This window comes from Epinephelus lanceolatus, chromosome 10 (genome assembly GCF_041903045.1).
Source record: "Epinephelus lanceolatus isolate andai-2023 chromosome 10, ASM4190304v1, whole genome shotgun sequence".
In the NCBI taxonomy this organism is placed as follows: domain Eukaryota; kingdom Metazoa; phylum Chordata; class Actinopteri; order Perciformes; family Serranidae; genus Epinephelus; species Epinephelus lanceolatus.
The window spans coordinates 22,906,281-22,920,210 of record NC_135743.1 but is presented as its reverse complement, the minus strand read 5'-3'; the positions used below and the strand labels follow the sequence as shown (position 1 = coordinate 22,920,210).

At 41.2% G+C, this 13,930-nt stretch overlaps 2 protein-coding genes across 7 annotated transcripts in view; both read right to left on the bottom strand.

Moving 5' to 3' along the window:
- Nucleotides 1-889: 889 nt before the first annotated feature.
- Nucleotides 890-6,720, bottom strand: rbm24b (RNA binding motif protein 24b). 2 transcript variants are annotated; one of them, XM_033641455.2, is made up of 4 exons: nucleotides 6,362-6,720; nucleotides 5,864-6,035; nucleotides 5,365-5,419; nucleotides 890-2,489 (listed from the first exon to the last, which is right to left on the bottom strand). In XM_033641455.2, exons 1-4 carry the CDS (start codon nucleotides 6,530-6,532, stop codon nucleotides 2,129-2,131), a joined length of 759 nt encoding a protein of 252 aa, XP_033497346.1. In that variant the 5' UTR covers nucleotides 6,533-6,720; the 3' UTR covers nucleotides 890-2,128. The 2 variants fall into 2 exon arrangements, with proteins under 2 accessions (XP_033497346.1, XP_033497347.1); XM_033641456.2 differs by having other exon boundaries at nucleotides 5,912-6,035; nucleotides 6,362-6,716.
- A 5,207-nt stretch (nucleotides 6,721-11,927) lies between these two features.
- kif13a (kinesin family member 13A) overlaps nucleotides 11,928-13,930 on the bottom strand; it is a 49,737-nt gene continuing 47,734 nt past the window's right edge. For all 5 annotated transcript variants that reach the window (XM_033640397.2, XM_033640398.2, XM_033640399.2 and 2 more), the window contains one exon: nucleotides 11,928-13,583. In XM_033640397.2, coding sequence (XP_033496288.2) covers nucleotides 13,450-13,583 — 134 coding nt within the window. In that variant the 3' untranslated portion in view covers nucleotides 11,928-13,449. The remainder of the gene's footprint in view (nucleotides 13,584-13,930) is intronic.

Genomic DNA, 13,930 nt, shown 5'->3' with positions numbered 1-13,930 from the left:
AATAATAGTACAGTAGAATTCAGTTGTAGAGTGACACCCACTTGAGTAAAAGTTGTGAAAACTTCTTCCACCATTGTGTAGCTGCATGATGCTTGATAATACGGAGTGCCACACATGAACCAGCAGAGGTCAGGAGACTACAGCTTCTGTGAGAAGACCTGAGGGGGCAACTGAGGGACTCAGAAAATAGAATTTATTCCATTGGAGCAAACCGTCTGGATATTCCAGACCCTGCAGCTGCTTGCCTGCTCCTCCATCTGCCCAGGTCACATCACAAGTTTCCTCACAGCTGTATAGAAACATAAGCGGTTGGGACTGTAGTGAAGGATGTAAACAGGTGAACAAAGCAGGGAATGGACTGTAGGGGCTCAAACAGGGAGTGAGCGTGCATGTCAGCTGTTTGGGTCTGCGTTGCCACAGGACAGGCTGTATCAGATTTCATTTTAGCTTAATTTATTCAGAAACATGGCCAAAATACATAACATTTAAGTTCATTTTAAGGTTTTGATTTATTTCAATTGGTCAGCATGAGGAAATCTGGCAAACAGTTTCTTTAAACTAATGGGTGTGTAATGTGGGAACAGGGACTTCACCTACTTTCTATTTTGGAGTCACAGCAGTCTGGATTCATGTTACGCACAACATCTGAGTTGATTTATAATGTCAACAGGGGCCTGCATCAAACTCTGCAGCAGTGTAGATCAGTGGCCAAAAGATACTAGTCAGTGACATGGATCTCGAGGTGCAGGATTTATATTGGGTTTCTACCATGATATTGGTCACAGAATAAGAACATTTCTTGCTGAGAGATGTTAACAAAAGCCCAAACAGATTATATGACTAACAAATGAGAGCTATGCTTCATCAGGACACAGACAAACAAAAAAACTGAAGGTAAATTTCTTTTTATTTCACATATTAAACTTTTGCATTATTGAGTCATGCACACAATGCAAGGCAAAACAGGCGATGCCTCTGCATTAGAAAACATTCAACGTCTAGTGACATCAAATGTAAAAAAATTTAAAAAGTCAACAGTTCTCACGCTGTCCTTTATCAAACTCGTCAAGTATAAAAAGCGACATTACAGAATTAAGAATCTATTAGAGACAACAACTTCAAATCTACAGAGAACAGGAAATGCGTTGGACTTATTGCTACCTCTCCACTCATCGTTTGTTCTTTATACAGTGTATTGCTTTGTTAAGCCAACTTTAAACATCCATCATATGCTCTTGATCATGACGCAGCAGCACACGTGGGTTCAAACTAACACATGAACACAAAATAAAGGGTTTATTACTGTAAGGCTCCATAATAAATACATAAATAGCATAATTTAAAAGGCACATTATGAGACATTTTGTCAAAATGAACAATTCACATTCAACAATGTTTCTTCCCTCATGCTGAGCTTACTTGAGGTGCACTTTAAAGGGAAGAAACGTGAGTGCTTTTTCCACCTTCAGCCGTCACTTCAGCATTTTGTCTTACATAGAATCAAGAAAATTAATTTAAAGAGGAACTAAATGAGGGCGTCTAATCTATCTCACTCCAAACAACTATAAAAAAAAGAACAATCCTAACAAAACACTATCTTCTATATCGATGTCTGCATAGCTTTACCAAACAAAATACTGGTCCAAAACTATGAAATACTGAAAACTGCATGATGGTAACATACTGTTCTCGTATGTATGCAAGTGTTTTGGTTTGTTTTGAAAGAAGAGGGGAAGAAACCTGATCATAAGACATGAATGCACTTGGGAATTTTATACATATTCCACTGCGATATACACAAAATTCAGCAATGGTTGACATGAGGTCCAGTGAGTCTACTTCAATTAACATTAAATATTTTCCTGCTGAATAAATATTAAATATTCATATATATTCAATAGTGACAAAATACTGATCTCACTTGAATAAAATATACAGTAATTCCTAATTTTCTCCACATTTTTGGTGATTTTCTCAGGCTCTTTGGTTGTAGGACTGCTAAGTTAAAACCTAGGAGTGACATCCATCCTTCAGCCCCTATGGTCTTCCCCCTCATACTGTAACTTCACCCTCTTCATGGAGCAGGTGACCTCCCCTGTTTTCCTCCTTTAAGGTAGTTGTCATGGTTTTACTGCATGCGATCTGTCTGTAACTGCTGAGGTTGGTACTGGCTGAAGGCGGCAGCAGCAGCGGCAGCTCCTGGGGTGGCAGCAGTGGCAAGCGGCTGCTGGACAGCGTATCCATACCCTGCTGTAGTCATGTAGCTCGTTGGTGCTGGTGAGGCTGCGTACGGATACTGCTCATATGCAGCAGCGGCGGCAGCAGCAGTGGCAGCAGCCGCAGAGTACTGAGCATACGCTGCTCCAGTATAGTCAAGGTATGGGGAAGTGGCAGCAGCAGCTGTTGCTGTAGCAGCAGACGGTTGTACATGAGGGATCACCACGCTAGGTTGGACAAAGGCCTGAGGGTAGACATAGTGGGCAGGGACTCTGTAGAACACAAAGACAAGCCGGGTCAAAGCAGAGCCACGGTCAGTCATCTTTCCAACGCTGAAACCAAAAAGCAGGCGCCTCAAAAACGGCAATCCAGTCCTCAGAACACAGCAAATCCATTCATTAACAACTGAAAAAATACCCTACCTAGAAATGAAAAGTTAAAAAAGCAGCAAAACCACAAAGAAACACGAGCACAGCTTTTAATTTCAAAAAAAGCACCTGAATCTGAAACACAGTAAGGCATTAAGAGAAGACACAGCCCAGCTCTGCACCCAGTGTTTCACTGAAAACGGTATTTGACAAAATGCGAGCTTATCGCACAACACCACAACATATCAGGAGAAGAAGTGGACGTTATTCTGTCCACATACGGTCACATTAACGCCACACATACAGGCATGCTCACACATGTTAATAGGTCCTAACACACAAACAAATAGGGCAAAAAAGGCTTTTGTTTCTTTGACATGGAGCAGCTAATAAATGCAGTACATTGCAAGGCAGACAATGAAGCTGCTGTATTAACCATAAGGTATCCTATCAAGTGGGTGCTTGGTTGTATTAGGTTCTGCAGAGTCCCTGTCATGTTTATTTGCTTGAAAAAAAGATTTATTTAGCTATTTTAAAAGAGAAACATGGTGTCAGAGGAGATCAGATACGATCTGCTCAGTGGAAAAGCAAGTCTGTATATACACCAGGATATAAATGGATAAATACAAGCCTGGGTTTCTAGGTAAATTTGGCCCCACTTTAAACTTGTGTAAAGTCACCCTCAGTAAATATATTGAGGAGCAGGTGTGAAACTGTTATATCTGTCCATAGACACGTGCCCCCTCCCCCTCTTCCAGACACACACCCCCACACAAACATACACACGCCAGCTTGACTGACAAGGGAGGCTGGAAGCATGCTATTTTTGCTCCCCTTGTCATCTCCAAAGGACAAGCTGATCTTCTCCTTCAGTAACACATGGCAGAGCACTCGTCAACTGTAATGGCCGCCTACGCCGCTCTACTGTCTCAGTGACTTCTCTGGATTTACTGCTTTATTATCAGCCAGGAGGCGTCCTGGTTGATCAAAAAGCAGCACCCTGGTTACAAAGTGGGATGTGAGATCTGCTGCTGCAAACAAGAGCTAACTGTTTTGTACTACAGTTTCATAATGATCAGAGAAAATGTTACAATTCTTGTATTGAATGTGACAAATCTAATTGCATGTGTAATTTAAAACTTGAAAAGATAGGAACCGACACTCGGGTATCCTTCCTTTGTGATGTGACCTTGTTTTAATATGAACAGTTCAAGCACTAAAAGGGCACAGCTGACTTAAGCCGCCGCAACTGAAAGAGATGGGAGGAACATTTTGTGGTCCTGCACGTCGAGAGCTAAATAAAGGTGCTTTGTAAATCACCAGGACACATGGGTAATCCCCAGCACATAACCAAAAGGCTTCATGGGCACATGGCTCGGCCCACCTGTTGTCCGCAGTCGAGCGGCCCTGTCTGTGCCATACATTATTAACAGCGCTGCTGAGTGACTCCCATTTTCCATCTGAATTTGAGAGGCTGTGGAGATCACTGTAACCAACAGCTGCTGCCTAAGAGACCGGCTAAGATCTCTGTCTCCAACCTACCGTGCAGTGAACATTTGAGTCTGTCTATACATATATAAAGAGACTGTTTTTTTGTGGTTAATTGCATAGCAAAATGATGAATCTATAGTTATTTAACATCTAAAAATACAGACAGTGATCCAGGTTTTATTTGTAGCCTCTACATTTTCAGATAACTTGGTCCATTAAACTGTAGCTTTGCTGATAAAGTGCCAACATGGGAGCAATTAAACATAATCTCTTGAGGTTTTCTGTAGTGATAACACTATTTGTTTTCACTACCCCTGCACATTTTAACTGTTGTTAAAATGACAGCTGCTGGAGTGATGAGAAAAGTACAAAAGAAAAAAATACGTTCAGTATCGTGTACCTGTAGATGTAAGCTACAAGTGAAAGCAATGGGTTAATAATAAAAAAAACACAGCATCATGGGTAAGGAAACAGAAAAAGAACTCCCACATGCAACCCAGTGTTTGTTTTGTTGCGGGGGATCGATTTGTTGAAATTAACACACTGTGAGTGATCATCAGCCCCCTTTTGACAACAAAACACGATCAACTCGATGTTAACAAGAAACTGGGAGGAAAAAAATAAACCACAGGCTAAAGCACAAATCAATTATTAAAAAGGGAAAAAGAATCAACACCCCGTTGCAGAGTTACAACTCCCTAACAAAACTCACAAAGTGTGCACAAAAACCTCCTGCACCCCCCACCTCCCCCACTGCAAGTAGAAATAAGCACACAGTTAAGCTGAACACCACATCATACTGAAAACAAGGCACACACCAATCTATGTACTATGGAAAACTGTGAAAATAAAAAACAAAACAAAAAGACTTCCATGCATCTAGTCACCATTTCAGTTCGTTTGTGTATGTCAGAGTATACAGGTAACACTTTAGCGCTCTGCCCAATGCAGACTCAGCTATTCCTCAAATCATCATGTCCCCTCATCAGCTATTTTAACCGTTACCGACCCTGTCAGATCAGAGAGAGACAGACAACATGAAGTCAAGTCCTGCAGTGACTGGGGACAAAATGTTCACTTCCTTCACAGTCAACGCCAAGCAGAGGAGCACACATCCACACTCACATGTCCCCATTCAGGATATAGTAGGTGGAGGGAATGATAAATGACACTTTTTTACAACAATAAACACACATTCAATGAGATCATACAAAGGAAACAGCAGATTTCTTCCACTTTATACAGACAGATTTTTTGAAAGGAGTGTCATGTATGCAGCTGGACATACCCGTAAGGTCTTTGGATGAACGCTGGATGGATTTGAGGCACGCCAAAAGCAAATCCTAGAATGAAAATAGACAGCTGTTAAAGTTAGAGTTCAACAAGTTTAAAGTTACTTGCACGATGCAATGGAGATGATTTTGAAGATAGAGTTCTGATCCTTCTAGGCATAGGGGTAGATTTCAGGGGGACACAGGGGACGCGTCCTCCTCAAAATTTAAAACATGAGGACTTTTAAAGACATTTACACCATGAATTGACACAGAAAAGGCACAAACTGGTGCATAAAACTCACCAGAATGCAAGAAATTAAGCATTTCATGCTTGAAATTTGCACCCCATGTTTCTTAAGTGTCACCCCTACTGTTAAAAAGAAACCTACGCCCTTGCTTCCAAGGGAAAATCATACAAGTACACTCTACAGTGAGCTTGCATCATCCAAATATTAAGACTACATCCAAGTTCATGTGTGTAAATGCATTCAGGCTGCTGTCTTTGTATGCCACCTTGGTTATCTTGAAGTTGTGACATGAAGCTGTGGTCCAGTCCCTCACCTGGCTGTATGACCCTGGGCTTGGCCCCCAGGTAGGCCAGGTTCACATTGGCTTTCCTGCCGTCTATTATGGGGTTGGGGTCCTTGCAGGCTCTGTCAGCAGAGGCCCGGTCTGCCATGGTCACCTGAAGGAGACAACACATTTTACATTGAGTAAGAGAGACAGACACAAATTATGGTTCATTTGTTTGTAAGATATTTAGGAAGGGCCAGGAGTAGTGAGGTCATATGTGACAGAGGGTGATTCACTAGCACATGATTTTGAAGTGGTTCAAAGTCTGGATTGTCCAATATCTGCTACAAATGACATGTTTCTGTGGCACAAAGCAGGAAAAGGTACAATCTTTTGGCCTACAGGTGTCGATACTGGATCGATTGACCCTTAGACTGTGCACGTGCGCAGGCAACTTTAAAAATGGCAACTCAAACTTAGTAACAGGTTGCTACTTACAAATCCATATCCTCTGGATTTCCCCGTCTGCCGATCGGTGATGACAACAGCCTCCTCGATGTCTCCAAACACCTCGAAATATTTCCTGAGACTTGAGTCCGTTGTGTGATAAGGAAGACCTCCTACAAAGATCTTGGTGAACGTGGTGTCTTTCTGTGCCGAGTGCATCATTTGTGGATATGTGAAAGCGATTTCCTGGAAGTGGTGAGGTCAGGTAAAGTAAAGAAACAGCGTTCAGATGAGTTGAGGGAGAGAGTCTGCGGCGCGGGCTGGCATCCCCCCCTGTGATGTGACTGTGGGTCTGAAAGAGGAGGAGGAGGAGAGGAGGAGGAGGAGGAGGACACCTGTTAGTTTGGTGCGGGGAGGTTTCCCAGTTGTCAGTGTGTGACACAGATACTTAACTCCACCCATATCCAGACCACCACCACCCTGCTCAGGCTGCCTATTGGCGCACAGCTGCTCAAACAGGGCCGAGCGTGCACTGTGCATAAAACGTGCAGAGAGAAATCCCAAGTTTGGTTACAGATGAAAAATGTTGGTCCAGGTAAGTTTGAAAATGGTGTTTAGTCTCTGACTAGATGGATTGGTTTTTGAACATACAGTGTCAAGCCTTCCCCAGAGTGAGGGCAGTCTACATTAAAGTTTCACATCACTTACCAGGGCTGAATCTGGATTTTACAGCTATGGGGCCCCCCACCCCTATTAATACACCCCTAATTATGACCAGAGGCATGTACTACAAAGCCAGTTCAACTTACCCAGGATATCCTCTCGTTATCTGGTTTGACTAACCCTAACACTGGCCTTCTGGATAACCAGTACAACAAAGCTGGTTATCACCTAGTTCAGTCAGCTCTGTGTTTTCCTATCCAACCATGAGCACATTCATGTGAAAGAGGCGGGGGTGTTAATTATGAGCAACATCTTCAGAACCAAGAATGAAGTAGGCTGCTTCATATGATATGAGATGAAATGGTAGCTACTACGCAACAGGAAAAATGTCAGTGGCGTGGGATGAAACGACAATCTGTAATCTTGAAATAGAAAATCTAAAAGCATTGAAAACACTATCCAAAAATTCACCGTCATCCGAGACTTAATTATACGTGGGTATCACTGAGCTATGGGCCATTAGTGTGACATTAATATAGAGTATTTCTTTGCTATTTAGTTGGATGATGATGAAACTACTCTGAAGATGTCACATAAAACACTTAATGCCAGACCTTAGACTCCAGACTTATGTCCATGGATGCTTTTTTCTTCAGTGATCTGATTGGTCAGAGGTCAGGATGTTGACAGCCTGTGATCCGATACCTTGAAGTTAACCTGTTCCAGAGCAGGTAAGCTGTTCAGCCTAAGTTGTCACGGTGATTTATCCCGATAAAAAGTGAACCAGCTTTGTAGTACTGAAAACCCTAAATTTACCCCAAAGTTACCTCGCTAACTTCAAATCCTGCTTCGTAGTACAGGCCTCAGGTGCCAAAAATACAGTTTTTGAAGAAAAAATATTTTACTTTTAATTATTTGATCCTTTTTATTTCTGAACACAAAAATATAAAAAACTGTTTCAAATATAACAAGATTCTGTTGGGAAATACTGAATGCCTATTAATGAAGCTTTGCATTAGTCATAGACCCCAGTTGTGACCAGCTGATTGGATCATTGCTTCTAAGCAGTCACACATCAATCACAGCCCATTTTCACAACAAGGCGGCCCGTTTAAATATGACATCCTACTCACCGATCCCTGCTAGACTAATGCTACCACACACCACTGCGGCTGCCGGCAAAACTTTGCCTCCTCCAGCCCAGCCTCCACCTTCCTAATTCAGAAACCTGGCTTAAAGGTTAAAAAGGTATTTTATGTCTTGCTTTAGGTATTTTTATGTGTTGCAATAAATGGTTAAATGTATTACAAGAGTATTCCTGACTGAATTATTATTAATAATCTAAAGGTGATCGCTTTTAAAGTTAGGAGTCTAAAACACTGGAATCTGCATTTCAAATACTTGTTTTTTACAGAGGTATGGACTCGAGTCACATCACTTGGACTTGAGTCAGATTCAGTTAACAAATTTGACGACTTAAGACTTGACGTGACATAATCAAAAAAGACTTGCAACTCCACTTTGACTCATGACTTCACTTTGAGTTGAGCCTTTTGACTTGAAAATACTTGATACCTTCCCCGAGCCCAAGGATGTAAAAGTTGGTTGAGGTTGGTAATGTCATGTTCAGCATTAGAGTACTCTATTTACTATTTAACAACATTTGTTTACATTTACGACATAGTGGTGTGGTGGTTAGTACTGTTGCCTCACAGCAAGAGGGTTCCCGGTTCGATCCCGGGTGTGGGAGCCCTTCTGTACGGAGTTTGCATGTTCTCCCCGTGTCAGCGTGGGTTCTCTCCGGGCACTCCGGCTTCCTCCCACAGTCCAAAGACATGCAGATTGGGGATTAGGTTAATTGATAACTCTAAATTGTAAATTTTTATATACTTTTACCCTGTTGTTAAAATGGCATTACATTTGGTGAAGAGTGCATTATGACTTGTTTAGGACTTGAAACTACAAGGTTAGGACTTGAGACTTGACTCAGGAATAGTCAGTTTAGCAATGTAGCACGCGCTTTGAAAAAATACACGAGCTGACCCCATGGGGGCGCTATAATTAAATTAAAGTAACTCTAATGTGACATCTTAGGCACCAGTGGCCTCATTATGAGACGACTTGGAAGGGCTGTGTATTTTGGCAGTGTCTAAGCACTACAAATAGTGGGTCAAGATCTGAAACACTACCTGCCTTTCAATTTAGCTGCACATCTCATGTATTAGGACAGTCTGTGATCTGCCTGCAGTTGCTTACATCATATGTGGGGAGTAACATTCATTCATTCATTCATCTTCTAACCGCTTCATCCTCTTGAGGCAGGGTACACCCTGGACAGGTCGCCAGACTATCACAGGGCTGACACATAGAGACAAACAACCATTCACGCTCACATTCACACCTACAGACAATTTAGAGTTATCAATTAACCTAGTCCCCAATCTGCATGTCTTTGGAGGAAGCCGAAGTGCCCGGAGAGAACCCACGCTGACACGGGGAGAACATGCAAACTCCGCACAGAAGGGCTCCCACGCCCAGGATCGAACCAGCAACCCTCTTGCTGTGAGGCGAGAGTGCTAACCACCACACCACCGTGCCGCCCGGGGAGTAACATATTTACATGTTTGTGTCGTTTAACTTTACACCAGTCACAGACGGGTTCAGTTCCACGGAGCCGTAAATCTGCCACTGACAGGAGACCTTTTTGCCCCACATAGAGAATGTGGAGTACTCATCACTCTTAACATCTAAACTAAGAGATGTAGTAAACAACCACACTCCTCTGTGATGTTTATGTTGTGTACAGCGCTTGGCTAAAGCAACACACCCCATGGTGACCTCTGTACATTTACTTATAAAGCGCTCTTTGAACTTAATTTAAGGTAGGATATTATTTGCTTAATATGCAATATTGCTGTTTTACTGGAGATCTACTGGAGATCTATTTCTACTCTCTGTTCACTTTAGATATTAATTAATTATCAAGGTTGTATTAGGGTATTTTTGTTTGTTTTTTTTGTTTTAGAGAATCGTAGCATGGTGTGGAATGCTGCGTCACGTCATGTATATTAAAATGACATCTTAGATATACTGCATCACGGGAAAAGATGGGCTCTAAAGCAAAAAACAAAGGATAGTGATGCATCACACCACACTTTGAAAGGACCTAGGTCAGGGGTCAGCAACCTTTACTACCAAAAGAGCCATGACATAAAAGTAATGAAGAATGAAAAATAATGAAGATAACACAGCCTATGAAGTCCTAATAAGCCTATCAACATTACTTATAGGTCCTACTGAGCACTCATTACTATGTTTTACCACAAGGCAGCTACTCTGCAGTGGTTTATTTCTGATAATTTGGTGCTTTAACTTCACAATCCTTTTTTTGGATTTGGAATCCATAGATAGCCAAGCGAGGGAGAGTCAAGACTAACCACAGCTATTACGGTTCAGCAAATTTAGAGGAAAAGGCGCCGGGTCGTATGATATATGACACACGTCAGTTGACAAGATGTTTTGTAAAAAAATATTTTGTGTATTGGCTAAACAGCCTATTGTCTATAGGCTCCAGCTTATTCAGAGTTTTAACAAAAACTAAAATGTCTGACCACACAACTCCCATTTTATCTTCTCTTCACTAGCTCCTAATGAAACAAAGAATTGATTTTAAAATACTTCTTATTGTTTTTAAATGTTTTAATGGTTTAGCTTCTTCCTATGTTGCTGACATGCTCACAGAGTACACACCAGAGAGACCCCTTAGATCAAATAAAGGTCGACCCATTGTACCTAAAATCCACTCTCAGTCAGCTCGTAGTGCTTTTAGTCAGTATGGTCCTACTCTCTGGAATCTTCTTCCACATGAACTGAGGTCTGCTACAGCAGTGTTCACTTTTAAAAGCCAACTAAAATTGTTTGTTTTTTCCACAAACTTTTTGTGCATTTTTATTTGTTTTCGGAATTAATATTTTTATTATTATCTCCCCATTTTTTAAGAATAATGATAATATCACCTTCTTATTTTGTTTGTTTTTATCATGTCCTGCTTGCTTTTATATATGAAATACTTAATTATCTTATATATTTTTATGTTTGTCATGTATGATGTATCTTAACGCTTGCCATATGAAATGCCCTATATGAATAAAGTTGACTTGACTATAGGCTAAACATTTTTACAAATGAAGATTGTCAGGATCATGTTAGACCTACAGCAATGATTGTTTAAAATTAAAATGTGAAAAAATTAACTGTTATTTACACCGATCAGCAAAAACATTAAAACTTCTGGTGGGTCAAGTGAATAACACTGATCATTTTGTTACAGTGCAATATTCCAATGGGAAACTTTGGGTCCTGGCATTCATATAAATGCTACCTGATGCGCTGCACCCACCTGAACACCATTGCAGACCAAGTAAACCCCCGTGTAACAAGATGATCAATGTTGTTCACGTCACCTGTCAGTGGTTTTAATGTTTTGGCTGATCGGTGTATGTCCATATCATTATTTTTTTTAAAGATTATTTTTATGGGCTTTTTGCCTTTATTGACAGGACAGATAGTGAAATGGGGAGACAGAGAGAGAGAGTGGGGACTGACATGCAGCAAAGGGCCGCGAATCAGCGAGGCGATGCCTCTCTATATGGGGCGCCGGCACTATCCACTACGCTACTGATGCCCCCCATATCATTATTGTTGTCAGAGCCGCGGAGAGCCACTGGAGAGGCAAAGAAGAGTTGCGTGTAGCACCAGAGCCTCCGGTTGCCTACCCCTGACCTAGGAATATGACAAAAATGTAAGATTAAAGTTCATTTGAAAAGAAACTGCATTTATCATGACTTACCACTGCATTTAGACTAGTAGTTAGACATGTAGTGAAAAGTAAGACAAACTATAAAACCACACTAAAATATGTAAATACGATGAGTCAAATAAAGAGTCAACACAGTTTGCTGATTGTAAATGTTCTATTCTAGAACATTTTGTACCAATTAAAACAGTTTGCGATACATTATAAATACAATTCTGTACATTATAATAGTGTAAATACTATGTTCAAATACATTTCTATTTACAACTCCGTATGAGGGAGAGCAGCTTTGTTCTCTTCTTTAAAGTAAGGTCTTGGGTTTGTTTCATTTACTTGAAATTACAGCTTGGATATATAACTATCTCTAGTCAGTTCCACAGTTAACCACTTCCATAAAAAATACAAGTTTATAGGACAGCTCTTCTTCATGTCTAAACTACTTTTGTGCCATCTTCTGTAGCCTGTCCGTCACCCATCCATCCAATCCTCCGTGTGAACAAAAATGCATTATTGAGTACCTTTTAACGTGTCATGTTATATATCAGTCAGCTTACATATAAAATACAGATGGACAATCAGTTAAAAAGGTATTCGGTCGGTCAGCGAGGCTGGGTGGCATTTTGAATGCTTCTGGGCATCATAGACACATACACAGGTTTCAGGTCCGTACAGTTAGTTAGTTTAAAACTCAGTGAACTTGTGATGGAGTTCACTGAGCAGTCTGGGGTTTATGTGCCTGCCTTTATGAAAACAGGGCATTAAGGCATCAGTACATCCAGGCCTTGGACAAAGCCCAGCTGCTTTGTTCCCCCCCGGATTAAAGTGATGACTCACTGTTTCTCAGTCACTTCAGTTAGAAAATATCTCATCAGTCCAATATGGAAGACGGTCGGCGAACTCTCCAAGAATCCTTTCCAGTGCAAGCGTTCAAACAGCAACAGTCTCGTGCTGGATGGGGATTATTTCCTCCACAGTGTTACAGTACTTCAACAGGATAATTTAACACGATAACTGCAGTCAAACACTGAAAGCAACTCAGGTTTTGCAGATTTGTTCAGGGTATGTGGCATTACTCCTAGAGATATGGCACTAAGCTTTACTTGGACACAGATATATAGTGTTTACCTCCACATACGCACATTAGAAAAATAACATACTCATAACAGCAGATAAGGAACCGTAGTTCTTTGGTTACCCCTGACATATCATATTGATGTAAATATCAATGTTTAATAACAGTAGTACATTCTTAATCTTCATATCCCAGATTACTCTGCTATGAGCCTCAGGGAGGATGCATTGTCTTACAAAAATATCATATATAATGTTCAGAAACCAATGTAAGAAAATGTATGTGGATTATGTTTCCATATGGACTCCCAGTTTAAAAGAGGAGTTCTCTATCAAAAAATACCACCGAATAGAAAACTCAGATATGTGCATAGTGAATTTTCAGTGAACAGTAATTAGGATATACCTTCATTAAATGCACAGGTCAGATATGCTTTAGGAAAGCAGACACGCCCACAGAATACATCAGCATCTCCCTCACAAGGAGAAGAGCTACGCTGAAGTCGGCCCGCGGTTCACCCATAGGCACTGGATCTGACGACCACCCTCGGGTCACTGCTGTTGTTGAAAGCTGGTCCTTCTTTGGGTCCTATCTGATGAGAGTCTGGGGCTCTGTGTCCATGGAGGGCGGTCCTCTGGTGAGACGAGACGGCTTCACAAACACACCGTGACCTGGAGGGCAGCGGAAGTACACCCTGCCCTGGACGGTCCCGTTGTGCTTACCTACAGGAAGATCAATCATTACAGATATGTAGAATGATATGTGGATGACTTGTAGTTTAACACCTTCATTCCACAGATGAAATCACCATGATGTCACGCCAACACTTCCGGGTCAACAACTGTCAATTGTTTTGAATTGCAGAGCTATGTGAAATTGACAAACATATTTATTGCCGTTGTCATTTTCAGCTGTAACTGTAATGTTTAAAGCTATATAGTTAAACATGGTGGTCCGACCTATCTGACATTTCTGTTGTGATTGTTTTATGTACTGTGTTGCTTTGCTAGCATCTTCGACAAACCAAGTCTACAAGCATGGAAGCTAGGCAATGTAGTCCTGTGGGTGA

Coding starts and splice junctions, on each gene's coding strand:
- rbm24b (XM_033641455.2), bottom strand. CDS start 6,532: ATGATGCACTCGGCACAGAAAGACACCACGTTCACCAAGATCTTTGTA. Junction 5,420..5,863: donor ACAACTTCAAGATAACCAAG/GTGGCATACAAA, acceptor TTTTCATTCTAG/GATTTGCTTTTGGCGTGCCT. Junction 2,490..5,364: donor TTCATCCAAAGACCTTACGG/GTATGTCCAGCT, acceptor TGTGTTCTACAG/AGTCCCTGCCCACTATGTCT.